The sequence below is a fragment of the Sciurus carolinensis genome, chromosome 17 (genome assembly GCF_902686445.1).
Source record: "Sciurus carolinensis chromosome 17, mSciCar1.2, whole genome shotgun sequence".
Classification (NCBI taxonomy): domain Eukaryota; kingdom Metazoa; phylum Chordata; class Mammalia; order Rodentia; family Sciuridae; genus Sciurus; species Sciurus carolinensis.
Genome location: NC_062229.1, coordinates 15,161,428 through 15,181,178, shown reverse-complemented (window position 1 = coordinate 15,181,178; position 19,751 = coordinate 15,161,428). Strand labels below are relative to the sequence as shown.

The following is a 19,751-nucleotide window of genomic DNA, read 5'->3' as shown; positions in this document are numbered from 1 at the left end:
CTTCCCTTCAGGCGACGCCTCCCCGCAGGCCCGCCCTCTACAGGGTCAGCAGCGGGCGGTCTCCGGAGGGCGACTGACTCAACCCTTGATAGACTCCACCTCTCGCCACGCCCCCTTAGGGCCGGGCGGTCCCATGCCGGGCCTCTGATTGGGTCTCTTTGAGCCCACCCCCGTTTCTCCCGGTGTCTTTAATCCCAGACCACTCTTCCTTCCAAGCCCTCCAGCCTCTGGATCTGATCCAAGTTTGGATTCCCCCCGCCCCCCTTTCCTGCCTTGTAAGCTAAGCCCAGTTCTTGTTACCTTTGTTCTCTTAAGGGGTACTGGTAATACACATCCTCCCCCTTTTCATTCAACATGTTTTCCCGGGCTCCCCTGGAGCTAGCCTAAAAGTCACCTTGGATTGTGAAGAGGCTTTGGGTCCGGTCTGAGGGTTCTTAAATGGAGGGACACGGTCGGTCGTTGTGAATGTCCTCAGAGCTCAAGACAGGATACAGGACGGTGCCTAGTCTTGGAAGGGGAAGGGCGATGGCAAGGCCCCGCCGTGCCCGGAGCGCGGGGATCCTCGGTAGTAAGAGGATATCGAGGTTTAGATGAGGGTGTGTACCCCCCACCCCCCTATCACCTCTGGTGGTACAGCTGCCTTCCAACTTCCAACCCTCAAAATTCAGTCAGGTCAAGGAGAAAGCTTTATACAGAAGGGACATTTTTATAGGACCCATAACCATTCACAATGGATGCGGAACTTCAGGAGAAACAGTGGAAGCCCCCTTGCAGACCCTGGGTCTCTGGGAAACCTCACATCACCCCACCTCCCGCAATCCAGGGCTTCCTGCAAGCTGGTCTGAGGGTCCACTTGAGTCCATTTATTTGATGGTCTGTCGTGCTGGGTCTGTGTGACGATTAGATATTTCTGTGTGGCTCCCTGTGTTTGGAGACTCCCCTAGGTTTGCCTGTGTCAGTTCTCGATCTTTCCGAGGATTTGTGGGGTCTTGAGTTCAAACAAGGGTCCTGTCCTTGGGAAAACAACCTTGCATGGATCCACTTTTGTTCTATTCCTCACTTCCTGGCAGGATCCAAGTACCAGGGCAGGGCTTAAAGGTGGCGCTTCATGTGTAAGGCCAGGTGGTCCGAGCGCGAAAAAGCACTCGGGCATAACTGGCAGCGGAAGGGACGCTGTCCTGTGTGTTTCCGGTAGTGGCGGGTCAGCTCGTCAGAGCGTGCAAACCTCCAGCCGCAGCCATCCCACGAGCAGGCATATGGCTTCTCCCCTAAGGGCCAAGGAAGCTGTGAGTGCCATTGTCTGACCCACCCTGTGCCTTTGTCCCCTGCAACTGGTCACACCCCTTTGCTCAGCCAGGGCCAGAACTAGGGTGAGACAAGTGAGGTATCTAGGGTTTAATACACCCTGGTATTTGCACTCAGGTTCTACCTTCTGTGACCCTGACCGTTCTTCTTCTATACCTGCAACTGGCTCACGCTCTCTCTCATTTCCTGGCCCCACTTCCTATGCCCTAATACACTGTCCTAGTACAGCCCCAATCCGGTTCTTCGGTCCTGCCTCATGTAGTCCAGCATCTTTCTCGCTGTCCACCCTTGCCCCTAACCTTGGTGTCTGAACCCTGAAATTCACCCCAGTGTTCCAGACCCTGTCACCAGTGTTTATGATCTCCCTGCTGCGCCTGGGGGACAGGTCTATACACTTGGCCCCACCTCTGTCTTCCGCTCCTGGGACCTGACTTCTCTCGCTCTCTTTTCTTTTTCTGTGTTTCTGTTGTTGGCAGTGCTGGGGATTGCACCCAGGGCCTGAAGCATTCCAGACGAGCGTTCTACCACTGAGTCACATTCCCAGTCCCTGACTTCTCTTTCTAGTTCCTTTCTCTCCCAGCTCTTCCTTCTGCTATAGGCCTACTTGGAAGTCTGGGCCCTTTTCTCAGTGAGTCGACCCTGAAACTGATTATACCCAGGTGTCTGATCCTGCTGGGCCCCAGCCACGCCTCCTCACCAAGCAAACACGTGCCTAAAATCCCTGGACATGGCCTCAGTGACTCTGGCTTTCCAAGCTTGAACCCTCCTCACAGTCCCTCCTCCAGCTCCGCCCCTACACCACTCGTCCGGATTTCTGCCCCTCCGTCAGTCTTGGCTTAGCTCTTTTGAGTTGGCCCCCAGTATTGAAACGCGCCCCCAATTTTCCAGATCCTTTCCCTGCCTCATCTGCCTCCAGCGTCCGTACTCTGCTCTCTGGCTCTGCCAGGGAAGTTCCAGGACTCCTCCCTGCTCACTCTGCTCGGCCCCTTGCTCTGTGACTCTACTTTTAGCCCAGCCTCTACCCTCATAAACCCGCCCTCCGGCCGGTACTCCGCCTTTAGTCCCTCCTCTTGTAAGTTTCCTGCTCTACAGCCGCGCTCTGCTCCCGGGTCCCGTTCTAACTCCGCCCCGCGCCTGGGCCACGCCCCCTTACCCGTGTGCGTACGCTGGTGCGCCTTCAGGTGGGAGCTCTTGGTGTAGCTCTTGCCGCACCCCGGGTGCGCGCACGTGTGCACGGCCTGTCTCTTGCGCGCGCACAAGGGCCGACTGCGCTTCGGTGGAGTGACATCTGTAGTTACGCATGGGTCTCCTGCGGGCCCCCTGCGTCCTGTGCCCACTGTCCCAGGTCCCACACAATTCAGATAGGATGGGGTCGCGGCGGGACCAGGCGAAGGCGCCCGGAGCCCACGGAAGAACTGGAAGTGCCCTTGGTACTGCGACGCTGGGTACAGCGCGGGATACCCCGAAAGCAGCCCGTAGGGGGCGCCCGGAGCCGCGGGCACGGAAAACCCGGTCCGCGGGAAGTAGCTACCCGAAGAGCCCGCACCTGACCCTGGGTATACTGGCTGCAGCGGCAGTGCCTTGGGCTCGGGGGCCGGGGCCAGGGCTATGGCAGATGCCATGAAGGGGTTGGTGGCAGTCGACCCTGGGGCAGGGCGCACCCACCCTGCCTGCTCCTCGGAACCCAAGAGCCCAGCCGAAAACTCCGGGCCACCGGTATAGGGGCCCAGAGTCTCAGGCGGCTGTGGGAATTGCGGCCCAGGGCCCGCATTGGACATCGGAGCACAGGTTCGGGGCTCAACCCCTGGCTCCGGGACTGGAAAGTTGGTAAGAAAAAGATGCAGGTCCCAGTCGGCGGCCACGTCCTTCTCAATGTCTTCATTCTCCCTAGGCTGGTCTTCCGACTCTAGGCTCACGTGAAGGGGCAGCCCGGTGGGTTCAGGGGGACCCGGACCCATGTCCTGTGCCTCCTCGGAACGCCACCACTGCGGGAGGGAGTGCACAGCTTGAGACTTGAACAGAAACATGGGTACTCTAACCAGAGGACAGTGGCTGGCCAGAGACTTCGGAAAAGGAATTTGGTTGACTGTCATACCCCAAACTACCCCACCTCCCCCAAAGCTCCTTCAGCTCCAAAGACAGAGGTCCATCAGGTCCGCCTGGAGACAGATGATAAGACTTCCATTATCTGGAGCCATATTCAGGATGGGGGAAGGGGTGGTAGAGCTGGAATGGAAGGCTGGGTTGGGGAAACCAGTTTCCCTCCAGACCCTTCCCCTCCTTCCCTATCTCCCAATAAGATTAAGTCCCAAAGCCTGGAAAAACCCCAGATGCCTTTACCATTTCTAAGTGATATTTGGGACATTGTCCTCTGAGCCTAGACGCAATGGGGTTCAGCTTAGAGCTCAGTATTCCATTTCAGAATAGGCCCCATCCTGAACCTCAGAACCCCCTAGACCTGGATGGAGAATACCAAGGCAAGATGCAGGCTTAACCCTCAAACCTTGTGGCCACAGCACTGACTCGTGGACCGCCCACCTGGATCCCACCTGGCCCCACCTTGAGAAAGTCCTCCTGCGTGTCCGGGAAGGGGCCCAGGGTGGTCAGCGTGCTGATGGAGGGCAAGGCAGTCTCAGCTGTGGCCATGGCTGGCTGGTGCTCACCCTGCACCTCAGGCCTCCTCTCCCTTGGCTGCCTCGTGGGCTCTGAGGCTCTCTGGGCCCCTTGGAGGGCTCCTCTCTGCCCTCAGCTGATTGGCTGCAGCCCCTGATAAGGCACAGACAAGGCAGGGGTCACTGTTTCTGGGGAACAGACCTCACCTCCTACTGTTTGGGGCTGGGCCTTAAAGACTGATTCTGTTTTCAAAGCTAAATCAGATGTCAGTGGCTGGGAGGTCCTGGGGTTGAGGGTGCAGGTGCTGGGTAAAGAGGCACTGAGTCCTCAAAAGGGGAGAAGCCTGGAGGCCTGCTCTCAGTTTACCTTTTTGAAGAAAGGATGAGTGACAATGAATATTCTGGGAAGGGGCCTTGGGACCACCTGTTCCCCAAGTGGGACTCCAGCCCTACCCCTCCCCAATAAACAGCAGCAACCATGCTGATGGCGGGACTTGGCACGAACTCCCTGCCAGGCATTATCAGACACACCAGATGTTGGTGGCTGCTATCAGGTGGGGGCCCAGAACAACCAGCGTTGTGTGTCCCCAGTGAATGGGAGGCCTGGGGGTTGGGTCTGCAAACTAGCTTGGTTTTAAAATGACTGGGTTTTGAGGTCTCAGGGTCTGAACCCTGTGGTGGGAGAGGCCCCCTGCCAATCAGCCATCCATTGCCTACCACCGACCCTCAGTGGGCACTGAGTGGAACTGTGGGAAGGATGAGGCTGGTGCAGTTACAGCTGTTTTAAGGTTATGGGGCAGGGTGCCTGCCTCTCCTGTGTGGGATGGGAATGTTGGATCAAGCAAGAGACCCAAATCCTGGCTCTGGGCCTGGCTGCTGCTTGATGCACAAACCACATGGGGGAAGATCTGAGGTTCTGCGAGAGAAGCCTGCACTCTGGTGCCTGGGGAGCCTGGGTACACACACACATCACAAATAGTTCCTAGCCATGCAGTTACACAGTGACACAAGTTCCTGGTCCCTTAGTCACACAGAAAGTTGTTTCTCTGTACATATACAGTCAACCTTCCATATCCACAGGGGATTGGTTCAGGATCCCCACCAATTTTAAAATCCACAGATGCTCAAGTCCCTTATATAAAATGGCAAAGAATCTACTTATAGTCTTTAGATGCTTTAAATCATCTCCAGATTAATTATAATACCCAATCCACCATAAATGCTATGTATTGCTTAGCGTTGGACAATATTACAGACACACAGTCCTGAGACGCAGAATTCTTAGACAGACAGGTGCTAAAAAAAATCCCAGTTACACAATCCTACTGGTACAGTTTGACCACAACCAAGTAGACACGTGGAGATTCCTGGATATGTTACCATAACTACAGAAGTCACACAACCCCCAAAACAGAGGTAGCCTCAGACACAAAAACATAAAACATGGCTTCACACAACCATTCACAAATACAATGGTGGAGTCAAGCACACAGCCACACATCATCAAATCATAGACACCCTCCCCAAGCCACATAAAACCTACACTTTACATAGTCACTACCTGCCCCAGTCACAGTATGTAGCCACAAAATTAGTTACCATTGCCCAACCATAGGGGGCGCACCCAGTCAAGCACTGGCAAGCATCTGACACAGAATCAAACATACTAAATGTCAGGGTACACAGCTTCACCCAGACATGGACACGTCACCACAGACCAGTCACAGTGTGCTATAAACACATCACACAAAAAGACAAAAACATTTTTTTTTTTTTTTTTTTTGCATACTTCAGGGTAGAAGAGAAAGGCAAAAAGCAGGGTAAATGCCAGTTTGGTACAACTACTGGGATGACTGTCATTTTAAAAAAATGAAAAAGAGCCAGGCACAGTGGTGCACACCTGTAGTCCCAGGTACTCAGAGGCTGAAGCAGGAGGATCACTTGAGCCCAGTGGTTCAAGACCAGCCTGGGCAACACAGCAAGATGTCATCTCAAAAGTAAAACATAACAGAGCTAGAGGCGTAGTTCAGGGGTAGAGCACATGCATAGCACGCACAGGGCCCTGGGTTTAAGCTCCAGCATTGTGAAGTAGATAATTACGAAAATTATAAAAACAAAATGGAAGTGTTGGTGAGGATGTGGAGGAATCAGAACTGCTGGAAATGACACTGTTGGTGGTACAGCCACTACGGAAAAGTTTTTTGCTTTGTTTTGTTTTGTTTTTGCTTATTTTGTTTCTTGATACTAGGATTGAACCCAGGGCACCACTCACTGAGCTACATCCCCACCCCTTTTTATTTTTTGAGACAGTCTTGCTAAGTTGTTGAGGCTGACCTTCATGAACTTGCCATGCTCCTGCCTCAGCCTCCCAGGTAGCTAGGTGTGCCATCTCACCCAGCTGGAAAAGTTTGATAGTTCCTCAAAAAATTAAAAATGACCCAAACGGTCAAAATACAGGTCTGTGCTAATGTACAAACCTGCTGGATTGAATGTTTTAAAATGGTTAATTTAATGTGATGTGAATGTCATCTCAGTGAAACAAACTGACTGGAATGGAGTGGTTTTCTGGAGAGGTAGGCAAAGTTTCTCTTGGAGAGAGATCGCTGTTTAAGATAAGACGCTACACAGACAAGTTTGGTTCTTCAAGGTGAGGCAAGAAGACAAGGGTCTAGGGCTGGGTGATAAAGCCCCTGGGAATGTGTGGCTAGGAGAAATGACAGATTTCCCAGGGAAGCAAGGTTTGAACCTCAACTTGGGTTTCCTAACATGTATGTTGTTGCCCCTTAACACCCAACAAGCATCAGAGAACTCTAACAACCATACTAGCTCCAGAGCAGGAGGCTTTGGTGGAGAGGAGCAGAGAAGCCATTAGCTTCAGGAGAAAGGAGGTGATCAGGGGACCTTTGTGGAATCCCAGACATTTCAAGGTGGTGATGGATTTCCTGCTGTGTAAGGAGAAGGACTGGAATCATTTTATTTGGATATTAAGGGTGAAATGCATCCGGGGCACCAAGGCCCCAGACATTTGGGGACAGGCAGGCCAATGATCACATTCAGACACAATCCTGCACTAAGTCAGAGATGATATGAGAAGCAGGGTGGACTGAACAATATCACTCTCTAGAAGGTCAGTGTGGGTGGGAAGGGGCCTGGCTTAGCAATCAGACATTGAGACACTGAGACATTGAGCAAAGCCCTCTTGCTTTCTGGGTTTTCTCCAGTTGGTAAACAGGCAAGTCATAGATGTGTAACTGTGAGACAGTGACCTGGCCAAGAACTCGATTCCAAGATTCAGATGCATGACATACAAATGCTCATGAGAGACCCAGTGAGTGCAGCTGCTTACATAGGCACAGATATGTCACACCTGGGGACATAACCACACACAACTGCACACAGCTTGAATCACACAGATGCATACAGATACACAGCCACAGACACAAATAGCAGTCATGTGACCACAAAAATAAAGGTGGGGGTGTTGTTCAGTAGTAGAGCAAGTGTTTAGCATGCATGAGGCTGTTGGTTCAATCCCCAGCACAAAACAAACAAAACCTCAAAGGTAACAGTCATACCTGAAAAGAAAACCAAGACCCGGACAGTCCCACTCACATAATCACACAGAATATCACTGCAAAAGTTTCCAACTACACAAGAAAACACAAAGACACTCAGCCACACTGACAGACACAGTCACAGAGAGTTTACACAGGCACACAACCCCCAATTAACAGAGACATAAAAACACACAGGCATGACACAAGCATTCCTGCAGTCATCAGACATGACCACATACAGATGCTGGTCATCTCAGAATCACATGTTCACAGGGCAGACACCATGACTAGGGAGTCTGAGACAAGAGGATCTCAAGTTCAAGGCCAGCTTCAACAATTTAGCTAGGCCCTAAGCAACTTAATGAGACCCTGTCTCAAAATTAAAAGATAAAATGGGCTGAGGATGTGTCTCAGTGGTAAAGTACCCCTGGGGGTTCAATCCTAGTAACGAAAAAAATATAAATATATATGTCCACAGACACATTTACATGCTGATATAGAACACAAACACACAAACGTACTTGTAAAACCAACTATTAATAGGATTACACCTACACACAATTACAATGACAATCACAGAACACAACCAGAATCATATCATATGAGAGAAACATACAATCAATTCCACAGAACATAACACCTAGGTAGATATCATCACACAAACACACGTTGTTACAGTATCACACAGTGTTCCAGAGAAACACAATCCCATGCACACAACCGCTAAGGCAGAATCCAATGAGTGCACCATCATAGTCTCGGAACGCCACAAACATACAGTCAGTCCCACCTACATACAGGTGGCACAGTTAGGCACAATCACAACAGACACAGAATCACCCAAATGTCACACACACGAGTTTTCTGGGATAGACTGGCAGACAGGCTGGGTCAGGGTCTCCCACTCGCAGCCCCCATTCCCCTCCATCGGCACCCCATTAAAGGAGACCTTAAATGTGGCCTCGCATTCCAGGACTTTCTTTCCCTGTGCCTCAGTTTCTTCATTAAACTTCGGGATCCCTCCGCACACGCCCCCCTGTACCTGGGGCCAATCAGAGCACGAGTACAACTGGCCAATCGGTTGGGCGCACTCGCCTTCCGCCCCTTCCCTGTTCCGCTTCTTAAAGCGGCTCAATTGCCTCGACCTGGGCGCGCCTGCCTCCACCCATAGGGCAGCCGTAGCCCTTTTAAAAGGCAGAGCCACGGCGGAGCCGGGTCCTAAGAGGAACCACGGGAAGGCCCGTTCTGTCTCCGCTCCGCCCACCTGCGGCTGAGGTCAAACGCTTTGGTCAGTTGCTTTGCTGCCTCTCGGGTGAGCTGGAGGTCCCAGGAACGCGGTACGCTAGGGAGCCGACTCCACAGGTGGGGAGCCATTCGGCCCGACGTCCCCGCTCCTCCAGGTGGCCGTCGTTGCATCGCTCGCCCCTCCCTGATTTCATGGCCCTGAAGGGCGTCTCCATGCGGTTGTTGAGCCGCTGGCCCCGCCTGCGCGTCCTGCGCACGTGGGGCTCCGTGGCTGGGCATACTGGTCAGTATCTGGGTCGGGTGGGGAAGGAAGAACTAGCGGTTCGTGAACTTTTCCTGCGTGACTTTTACGTTTTGTGTTTGCAGAGAAGGGAGGGAAGACACAGAGTCAACCGGCCCTATGTAAGGATCTCTGGTCGCACTGTAGTTCTTCGGCCCCTGTCCAGCTGTCTGCCTGCCCCAGATGGACTCTGGCCCTGAATCTGAGGGTTGCCCAGGAGGGGAGGCAGGGCATGGCCAGGCTCAAAAGCGCTAAGCTTGTGGGTGTCCCGTCCCTGCAGAATCAGAAAATGGTCGCTTTTGTCAGTCCTCTTTGCAGCCCACATCAGCAGGGAGCGATTGGGGATAAAGGGGTGCGGCTTAAAGATCTAGAAGAGGGCGCAGTGGAGAGGTGGGCTGCGCTGAGTCGATCCCCCAACCCACCCCAGCCTCTCTTCCTGAGTTCAACTGGCGTGACCCGCTGGTGCTGGAGGAACAACTGACGGCAGATGAGATCCTCATCAGGGACACCTTCCGTACCTACTGCCAGGAGCGACTTATGCCTCGCATCCTGCTGGCCAATCGCAATGAAGGTGCCCAGGTGGCCGGGTGGGCCCCCTGGTGATCCCCTCCTCTTCCATTCAAACCAGCTCTGCCTGCTGTAGTCCCTGGCTTTTCTGTCTCTGGGGCTGTGGCCTCCAGTGGGTTAGGGCTGGGCCTGAACTGGGGCATCTGTCCCTTCACAGTTTTTCATCGGGAGATCGTCAATGAGATGGGGGAACTAGGTGTGCTGGGACCTACCATCAAAGGTAGGGACCAATTTCTTTCTACTTTGTAGACCTCACTTTGTCCCACAGTCCTTCCTTTCCCACAGTTTTTTGATCTAAAATGGGACTGGTTATTCCTCCTTTTGAAAGTAGCTGTGGGGTGAGATGAGTAAACCCCCAACCAGGGCCAGCTCCTTACCTGCCTCCTTGAGTGCCCAGATCTAGCATTGTCTTTTGGGTCCTGGAAGTCCCTTGTCCTGACTGGGCAGAGACTTGGCCCCTCTTGTCCTACCTTCCCCTCCTCATGCCCTCAGGGTATGGCTGTGCTGGGGTCTCCTCTGTGGCCTATGGGCTCTTGACCCGAGAGTTGGAGCGAGTGGACAGTGGCTACAGGTCGATGATGAGCGTCCAGTCCTCCCTTGTAATGCAGCCTATCTATGCGTATGGCAGTGAGGAGCAGCGGCAGAAGTACCTGCCCCCATTGGGTGAGTGGCTGCCTGTGAGGCCTTGCAAAGCTGTGGCTATCCTTAAGCCTACCTCTTTTCCCATCTTAGTGATTGTACCAGCTGGTTGTGGTGGCACACACCTGATAATTCTGGGAGGCTGAGGCAGGAGGAACCCACAGTCAAGGCCAGCCCTGGCAACTGAGTGAGACCCTGTTTCAAAAGTGAAAAAAAGGAGCTGAGATTGTGACTCAGTGTTGGAGCACTTGCCTACCATGCGTGAGGCACTGGTTGGATCCTCAGCACCACATACAAAACTAAACAAAGTTAAAAAATAAAGTAAAATAAAAATCAACAGTACTTCCACCATTTAAAAAAAAAAAAAAAAAAAGTAAAAGGGCTCAGGATGTTGCTCAGTGGTAGAGCGCTTGCCTAGAATGTGGGAGACCCTGGATTCAATTTCTAATAAGCAAAAAAAAAAAAAAAAAAAAAGAAAAAAGGAGGAAAGAAAGAAATGGCACCATGGAGCACCTGAGTCTCTCTGACAAGGCGCTGGGCTCACTTGGTTCCCAGATCCCTCACCAGCCCTGACCATCTCCTCTTAGGCCTGTCTTGCCTCCTGATTTGCTTTCTGTGTTCCAAATCCCAGACAAAGTATAAGATCTTAACTTCCTAACTGAGTCCATGAGGCCCCTGTGTGACCAGGCCTCTGCTGACATTTCCACCTCATTTCTGGCCACTCTCTTGATTGCTCCTCCTCAGCCAGGCTCTGCTGCTTGATTCCTCAAAGGTACCACTGGGCCTTTGCCTCATCCTGTTCCCTCTGCCAGGACCACTCTTCCTCACACCCTCCTCCTGTTTAACTTCTCAGTGCCTTTAGGACACTTCCCAGCTCCTTCCTGACTCCCTGGGGCCCCTTCTCCAGCATGGCATTCTGATGATGGCCTTGGAGTGCTGGCAAGGCTGGGCCCGTCCACCTTGGTCAAGGAGCCTGACTCAGTGGGAAAGCTAATAATTTTTGTTTGAGGGGATGAGTGTTGGCTCAGCAGCCCTGTGACTGTTTTGTGCCTGCAGCCAAAGGGGAGCTTCTGGGCTGCTTTGGGCTCACAGAGCCCAACCATGGTAGTGATCCCGGCAGCATGGAGACCAGGGCCCACCATAACCCGTCTAACAAGAGCTATACCCTCAGTGGGACCAAGACCTGGTGAGAGGCCTGGGTGTTGGGCAAGGGGTGGACAGGGGCAGGGGGCCACCAGCCAGTTCTCTTACTGATCATCCTGCCCCCAGGATCACCAACTCCCCCGTGGCTGACCTGTTTGTAGTGTGGGCTCGGTGTGAAGATAACCGCATCCGGGGCTTCCTGCTGGAGAAGGGAATGCGGGGCCTTTCGGCCCCCAAGATTGAAGGCAAGTTCTCTCTGCGGGCCTCCGCCACGGGCATGATCATCATGGATGGTGTGGAGGTGCCAGAGGAGAACGTGCTGCCCAATGTGACTGGCTTGGCGGTGAGTGTGGACACGGGTAAACTGTTGTCAGGTCGCCTTCTGGTTCACCTTTCTCAGGCGAGGACTAAACAGGCACGGTCCCTGTACTTGTGGAGCGCAGAGCGATGATTCTGACGTTCAGACTGACTCATGAATGTGAGAGTTGTCCTTTTTGGCTGACCATCTTGCTTATCTTGGTTCTGCCCAGGACACCTGAACCAAGCTAAGCCTTGCAGTCATAGGCATCTTCCTGTCTCCTTCCGTCAGCTTCCTAGATCTGAGCACTGAATCCAGATCCCAGGCTGGGTAGGAGTATGTGCAGGCACCGAGTGAGGCCTGCTGCACCCGAGCTTTGCTGCCAGGGCCATGTGTGACTTAAATGACCACTGGGTCCCCCTTCTGGGGTGTCTGGGAGGGAGTTTTCCCCTGCTTCAGGGTTGGTTCTGCATAGACTCTCACCATCTCTTGGGTGGGCCTGAGACCCCCCTCAACCCTACAGGGTCCCTTTGGCTGCCTCAACAACGCCCGATATGGCATCACGTGGGGCGTGCTGGGAGCTGCTGAGTTCTGTTTGCACACGGCCCGGCAGTACACCCTGGACAGGTGTGTGTGGGCATCCATGCTGTGAGATTCCCAGTGGGTGTGAGGGGTCTCGGGGTTCATCTTGTACTCATTGGTGAGTCTCCAGTTCCTGTTCTGTGTGAATTCCTTTTGCACAGTGAAGGGCTGAGTCCACACCTGGGCCGTGGTAGCCTGAGTAGACTTCCCGGTCTACTCAGTGGTGGGGCCTTGGGATAAGGACCCGGGAGTGGGCCTCCCTCCAGCCCTTACCTGATCTTGCCTGTCTAGGATCCAGTTTGGTGTACCATTGGCCAGGAACCAACTAATCCAGAAGAAGCTAGCAGACATGCTCACTGAGATCACACTGGGCCTCCATGCCTGCCTGCAACTTGGCCGCTTGAAGGATCAGGACAAGTAGTGGCCTCAAACTGGGGGAGGTCACTGTGGTGGGAGGACTCTGTGCCCCTCCTGGGGAGAAGGCCCTTCCTCCCTGGTAGTTCCAGGGACCCATGCTTCTCTTTCTGTTGGCCTTGATGGCCCGGGCCAGGAATGGCCTTGGTCCCTTATTGGCGGCTGCACTGGGGAGTACATCCACCCACTGGCTGGGTTTGCCCAGGGCATCAGGGATACCTGAGTGGGTCAATTCTTTATATCCATTGCTTGTTACATGTATGTGCCACTCGCAGGGCCACCCCAGAAATGGTCTCTCTGCTGAAGAGGAATAACTGTGGGAAAGCCCTGGACATTGCCCGCCAGGCCCGAGACATGCTTGGGGGGAATGGGATTTCTGATGAGTATCATGTGATCCGGCATGCCATGAACCTGGAGGCAGTGAACACCTATGAAGGTAGGGGCTAGACCCTTGGTTGGGGTGGAGGTGGGGTGTCACAGTGGCCTCCCCAGTATCTGGGGACAACATGTTTGCATCCTACTCCAGCTATCAGCAATTGGCAGTGTGCTGGGGATCAGGTCACAGGCCTCTGGCTCATCTGGAGTTGGTAATGTGGCCTGGTAGAAATGAAATGCTTCACACACTGCAACACATGGAGGTCCCATCAGGCCCTGCATGGCACTTCTCCTGTTGTGCTAAAGAGGAAGGGTGTTCCTCAGAATGAGGGACAATGTACACAAGCATCTCCAGAGCCAGGGGTAATTCCCAGAGGACTGGTGGATGCAAAGAGGGCAAAGCAATATACAGGGATCACCATTCTATTTTACGTTCAGAGTTAAAGAAGGAAGTCATTTGTAGACTGATGTCTGCACCTTGCAACTGGATGTTGCTCACACTGGGTCCTGGACTCCTGACTTGGTGGGAAAACAGATATAGAAAAAGATAATTAAAAAGGGAAAAAAGGGCTGGGCACAGTGGTGCACACCTTTAATCCCAGTGGCTCAGGAGACTGAGGCAAGATGTTTGAGTTCAAAGCCAGCCTCAGCAACTTAGCAAGGCCCTAAGTAACTCAGTGAGACCCTGTCTCTAGGTAAAATACAGAATAGGGCTGGGGCATGGCTCAGTGGTTATGTGCCCCTGAGTTCAGTCTCTGGTACCAAAATAAATAAATAAATAAAATAAAAATAAGTGGGGGGGGGGGAAAAAGTACAGTTAAGCCATGCAGAAATAGAGGGAGGTATTGTTCCCCAAGCAGAGAAGCTTTTAGAAAGAAAAGACAGCATGTATGGGAGTGAATGTCTTCCCTGTGAGCCCCCAAGACTAAGGAACTGAACCAGGGGAGGTCCTACAGCCCCAGATATTGTTTCTATCAGGCTGCTGGATGGAAGATCCCAGAAACAGGGAGCGGGAAGGGTAGGAGATTCCACAGTGTGCTGATGACCCTGTGGATGAGCAGGGGGACCTTCACAGGGTCTTACACAGCAGAGGGACGGGTCAGATGTGGGCTTTAGGGAGTAAACAGAATGACTTGACTGTACGAGGGAGGTCTAGTCTCTGCCTCTGTCCCTGGAAGCTGGGGAAGAGCCAAGCCCAGACATGAGGGAGTGGAGTGTGGACAGCTTCAGGTGGGGGATCAGCATGGACAAGTGATGCTCTGATAGATTTGCTTTCCCATCCCTCCTGTGGATAAGAAAAGAGTTGTTGTGTTTGGGCTGGGGATATAGCTGAGTTGGTAGAGTGCCTGCCTCGCAAGCACAAGGCCCTGGGTTCAATCCCCAGCACCACCAAAAAAAAAAAAAAAAAATTTGTCGTGTTTTCATACAGCTGAAAGGCTCAGCCCTGTCACGGGAAGCGTGGCTGGACTGAAAATCGAATATTTAATCAACTGGGCATCCCGTGGGATGGGGTGAACTTGTCAGGAGTGCAGAGGGTTAAGGCTGGACTTGCTGCATTACTGGATCTATCACAAGGAACTTGGGTTATTTTTTTAATATTTTTGGTCAAGTTGTTACAGAGCTGTGAAAACAATCTTCTCAGCACGGCCCAAACAATGGCCTCTTGGTGGCTGTCACTAAGATGTGAGTGAATCTCCCAGCAGTGGTCAGCATTCACCATCTTTGTAGGTCTGTTCTTCTGGAGTTGTAACCTAGGGGGACATGAAGACGAACTTTAAAGGGAAGTTACCAGGTGTTAAGACTTGAAGCCCACTCCATATTAATCTTGTCCAGGTACACATGACATTCATGCTCTGATCCTTGGAAGAGCAATCACAGGAATTCAGGCGTTCACAGTTGGCGTGTGAACCCACTTCACTGGAGGACCCGGATGCTCTGAAGCCTCTTCCCAGAGAGATGCCTGGCTGAACCCTGCTCTGAGTTCAGTCCAGAGGTGCTAAATGGACTCAACTTTTATGATGGGAACTGACATACTGATTTTTAAATGTGAAGATTTCCCTTTGGAAGTCATTTAGATGCGTTCCTTAAAAAGAAGATGGAATTCCCTGTAGTGTTTCTTGATCCACTTTTAACTGTAGATGAGGTCAGACTCCATTAACCTTAAGACAGAAGCTTCTCCTGATGGGGTGGAGCAGGGTGGAGCAGGGAGGGGGAGGAGAATGACTGCACAACTTCATCGAGACCTGCCTCCAGTTGCCCTGAGTGGACCAACAGGGCACATGGAGCTCACTGTGTGCCCTCCGACCCTCCCATCCCAGGGCAGTGCCTTATTTATGTGGGACACTGGAGCAGAATGAGGGAGAGGAAAATAAAGAGCCTGCACATCTGACCCCGAGTTTACTGGTAACTGCCGCAAAGTATTTCGGGAGTTTCTCATGGGAGAGATTAACAGGCTGGGGGCTTTGAATTGTGGGACAGGGTGGGGACCTTGCAGTGGAGTGGTCTAGCCCTCATCTGAGGCTGGGCTCTGCTGTAATCAGTAAACTCGGATGAGGCACTTCCTAGGCCCCAGGGCATGTGCCTGCCTGCAGGGCTCAGTGCTGTTGTAGAGGGAACAGTTTCTGACTGGCAGGATTATACTTTGTCCTTTCTGTCACACACAGCTAACCACAAAGCGATGGGAAGTGACAGTGGTTGGCTTCTCAGCTTGGACACACTGTTTTGGGGGGCACAGGGCTCTGTAGGGTGTAGGGCCCCTGTTGTTAGGGCTGGGCAGTGGACTCAGCACTGTTCCTGTCCACATTCACTCCCAACAGCCATTACAAGTCTCCTTCTGCAGCAGAGCCCCCAGCTCCACCCTGCGAGAGCACCACTCCTACCTCGGGCTGGACGCACAGGTCTTTGTACACAGACTCCACGGTGTGGCAGACTTGTTTGAGCTCTGTTTCCAGATTGCTGATCTTTGTCATTTTCTGGGTGAACTCCTGGAGCCTCTCCTGAATGATCTTGCTGTGGTGGTTGTAAACCTGATACATCCTCTCCTCTAACTTCTCTGTCAGATCAGTGACCTTTCAAAAAATAAGTGTTCTTGGAAAATCAAATGAGAAGCATACTATACATCTGTTCTAAGTGGGTCTTTTAGAATTCTGTAATTTATTAAAGTGGTATAAAGAATTCCAGTGATAGAAGTAAAATTGCCTATATATTAAATTCTTCATTTTTTAAACCAAAATGCAAAAGTATGGGGGCTGGGGTTGTAGCTCAGTGGTCGAGCGCCTGCCTAGCATGCTTGAGGCCCTGGGTTCTGTCTCCAGCACTGCTAACAAAAGTATGTATGGTCAGCTCTTCACACCTGCAGGTTCCGCATCCAGGGATTCATCCCATGGATCAAAAATATTTGAAAAATTGGGGCTGGGGTTGTGGCTCAGTGGTAGAGCACTTGCCTAACACACGTGAGGCAGTGGGTTTGATTCTCAGCACCACATAAATAAATAAAAGTATTAAGATATATTTGAACAATTGCATCTGTACTGAATGTGCACAGACTTTTTCTTGTTATTCCCTACAATAGAGTATAACAACTACTTACATAGCATTTACATTGTATTCAGTATCACAAGTCATCTAGGATGATCTGAAGTCCATAGGAGGATTGTGCAGGTTCTATAAAAACACTACACCATTTGATATGAGATGAACATCCATAGATTTTGTTGTCCCTGGGGGTCCTGGAATAAATCCTACTGTGGATACCAAAGAATGACTATATTTAATTTGAAATAAAAAGGTCTAAGGCGTCCAGGACCACTGCAGTTCATGGGATCTGCCGACTTTAATTCTCAAGAGGCATCAGACACAGCCATCAGTGTCAGACCTGAGCTTGACATCAAGCTGTGTCAGATATAAGCCCTAGGAGTGTCCATGGGACCCCGCTCCTGTCACAGACCACTGACAGCTTCCGGAGGACACAGGTGTGACGAGCCAAGCTGTACCTCAACCTCCCACTCCTGCTGCTATTCACATTGTGTGAAGTAAGAGGGCTGGGCTTAGCTGATGGATCTGGCTCCCTCACTTGGGCAAATCATTTTTCCTTTTTCTTTCCCATTTTTTGTGGTGCTGGGATTGAACCCAGGGCCTTATGTATGCTTGGTAAGAGCTCTACCAACTAAGCCTTTTATTTTCTTCTTAATTATTTATTATTTTAAATATTTTTTTAGTTGTCAATGAACTATTTATTTATTTATTTATTTATATGCCGTGCTGAGGATCAAATCCAGGGCCTTACACATGCCAGGCAAGCACTCCACCACTGAGCCACAACCCCAGCCCTTCTTTTTAATTAAAATTATTTTTTTTTAATTTGATGGTGCTGGGGATCACGCCTAGGCCTTATGTATGTTAGGTAGGTGTTCCACCATTGAGCCCTCCAGCCCCAATCATTTATTTCTGAACCTTAATTTTCTCAACTATCTGAAATGGGTCTGATCTCTTGATTGTTGTGATGGTGGAATGGGATATCCTGTGTGAATTGCCTTGTACAGGACCTGGAATGTAACAGATGCCCAGCTATGGTGCCTTCCCTCCCCTTTTATGTGAGTAACACCTCTGCCTGCTCCCACTGCAGGAAGTTTGTCACCTTGATCTTGAGGCTGTCCCTGAAGTTGGTCATGAGTGCATGGTCCTTTTGCCTGCTCTCATTGATGTTTTCAATCAGCTCCTGGGCTCTCTTCTTCAGGATATCAATGCTTGAGTCCAGAGAGGAGAAGTAGGGCACTGACTTCCCTTCCAGCCCGGGCAGCTGGCGGTTGGCACTGGAGGTGGAGACACAAGGGCCAGAAACCTGACTTCATGAAGTACAGGAAGTACATCAGGACCAGACTCTCTCCCAAAAGGGGCTGATCTTGTCTGGGGGTGTGGTTCAGTGGTAGAGCATGTGCTTAGCATCCCCAGAACTGTAGGGGAAAAAAAAAACAGACATACTGATCTGAACGAGCTCTGTGGTGGGAGAAAACCCAAGGCTATTGCCCCTGGCAAATTCTTGGCAATTTTCCTAAGTTATTTCATTCATACCTGAAAGATGGGGATGGCATCCAGTTTAATAACTGAGAAAACAGACCCAGATGTGCAAACTGAATGTGTCCAAAGTTCTAAAATAGGATCTGTTGTTTGCTGTTGTTTTATTACAGCAACTTGTCCCCGACACCCAACCCCTGGTACTGGGGATTGAAACCAGAACTAGTGCTCTATCACTGACTAGGTCCTCAGCTCCCTTTTTAAAAATTTAATTTTGAGCTGGGTGCGGTGGTGCATACCTGTAATCCCAGTGGCTCAGGAGGCTGAGGCGGGAGGACCGCAAGTTCAAGGCCAGCCTCAGCAATTTAGTAAGGTCCTAAGCAACTCAGTGAGACCGTCTCAAAATAAAAAATAAAAAGGGCTGGGGATATGGTTTAGTGATAAAGTACCTCTGGGTTAAAATCTCCAGATCTCCCACCAAAAAATTTCATTTTGAGACAGTTTCTATGTTGCCCATTCTCCTGCCTTGGCTTCCTGAGTAGCTGGGATTACAGGCATAAGCCACCAAGCCTGGCATACACCAATTTGCTTTTTGAAATGAGCATCAATAATATAGACTGAGCATCCCTAATTAGAAAATCTGCAAAATCAGATGTTTCTTGAGCATTGGAGTTTTGGATTTCAGAGCACTTTTTTATCTGGGATTTTCAGGTTAGTGATGTTCTGTGCCAATATTCCAAATGTGAAAAGTTCTGAAATGTGGAACACTTCTGTTCCCAAGCATTTTAGTTAAGGCGTACACAACCTGTAGTATAAGTAGTACAGATGCTTTCTTAAATGATTTTGGTGTCACTAACCTGCTGTGTCCTTTCCAAATGCATGGGAAATGCCCAGAGTGCAGACCACCTAGGATAGTGTACCCACACATCTCTGCTCCTATCATGTGAGCTAAGTGCCTGTCAAGAGTTACAATTAAGCTTGCCAGCCTCAGCAACTTAGCTAGATCTCTCAAAATAAAAAAATAGAAATGTCTGGGGATGCAGCCCAGTGGTTAAGCACCTCTGGGTTCAATCCCCAGTAGCAAGGTCTGGGCATTGTGGTGCATGCCTGTAATCCTAGCTGCTTGGAAGGCCAAGGCAGGAGGACTCCATGTTTGAGGACTGCTTCAGCGACTTAGTGAGATCGCGGATCAAAACAAAATAAATAAAAGGGCTGGGGATGTAGTTAAGTGGTAGAATGCTTCTGGGTTCAATCTCCAGTATCGCACGACACACAAAATGTTATATTTATGGTGGGGAGTGTCTGAGTGGTAGAGCACTTGCCTAGCATGTGGGAGACACTAGGACCCATTCCCAGAGCCACCAAAAAAAAAAAAAAAAAGCAAGTGTGTATAAATTTTTTTCTTCCCCTTTTTTTTTTGGGTACTGGGGATTGAACCCCAGGGGTACTTTACTACTGAGCTACATCCCCAGCCCTCAGTTAAGCACTTCCCATCTGCCAGGCACTTTTATTTATTATTTATTTATTTATTTATTTATTTATTTTTGGTGCTGGGGATGGAATCCAGGGCCTTTCCAATGCTAGGCAAACACCCTACCTCTGAGTTCTGCCTCAGCTATAGCTGTCAATGCATTTTTTTTTTTTTTTTTTTTTTTTTTTTTTTTTTTGCGGTGCTGGGGATTGAACCCAGGGCCTTGTGCTTGCGAGGTAAGCACTCTACC

General features: G+C 50.9%; 3 protein-coding genes across 7 annotated transcripts in view; 1 reads left to right on the top strand and 2 right to left on the bottom strand.

The window, feature by feature from the left end:
• Positions 1-704: 704 nt before the first annotated feature.
• Klf1 (KLF transcription factor 1) lies at positions 705-9,091 on the bottom strand. Of its 2 annotated transcripts, none has more exons than XM_047532019.1 (4): positions 8,739-9,091; positions 3,865-4,071; positions 2,459-3,290; positions 705-1,268 (listed from the first exon to the last, which is right to left on the bottom strand). In XM_047532019.1, the coding sequence occupies exons 2-4, from the start codon at positions 3,949-3,951 to the stop codon at positions 1,093-1,095; spliced, it is 1,095 nt and encodes a 364-aa protein (XP_047387975.1). In that variant the 5' UTR covers positions 3,952-4,071; positions 8,739-9,091; the 3' UTR covers positions 705-1,092. The 2 variants fall into 2 exon arrangements, with proteins under 2 accessions (XP_047387975.1, XP_047387976.1); XM_047532020.1 differs by lacking the exon at positions 8,739-9,091 and adding an exon at positions 8,424-8,460.
• On the top strand, positions 8,710-15,406 carry Gcdh (glutaryl-CoA dehydrogenase). Of its 3 annotated transcripts, XR_007105926.1 has the most exons (12): positions 8,731-9,002; positions 9,086-9,121; positions 9,427-9,570; positions 9,724-9,786; positions 10,059-10,229; positions 11,262-11,391; positions 11,475-11,691; positions 12,170-12,273; positions 12,520-12,645; positions 12,918-13,078; positions 14,851-15,160; positions 15,336-15,406. XR_007105926.1 is itself a non-coding variant. In XM_047532012.1 (11 exons), exons 1-11 carry the CDS (start codon positions 8,912-8,914, stop codon positions 14,922-14,924), a joined length of 1,317 nt encoding a protein of 438 aa, XP_047387968.1. In that variant the 5' UTR covers positions 8,731-8,911; the 3' UTR covers positions 14,925-15,406. The 3 variants fall into 3 exon arrangements, 2 of the variants coding, with proteins under 2 accessions (XP_047387969.1, XP_047387968.1); XM_047532012.1 differs by having other exon boundaries at positions 14,851-15,406; XM_047532013.1 differs by lacking the exon at positions 9,086-9,121 and having other exon boundaries at positions 8,710-8,836; positions 14,851-15,406.
• Positions 14,604-19,751, bottom strand: part of Syce2 (synaptonemal complex central element protein 2) — an 18,361-nt gene continuing 13,213 nt past the window's right edge. For both annotated transcript variants that reach the window (XM_047532036.1, XM_047532035.1), the window contains exons 3-5: positions 17,654-17,828; positions 15,897-16,085; positions 14,604-14,768 (exon numbers count right to left, since the gene is read on the bottom strand). In XM_047532036.1, coding sequence (XP_047387992.1) covers positions 14,724-14,768; positions 15,897-16,085; positions 17,654-17,828 — 409 coding nt within the window. In that variant the 3' untranslated portion in view covers positions 14,604-14,723. The remainder of the gene's footprint in view (positions 14,769-15,896; positions 16,086-17,653; positions 17,829-19,751) is intronic.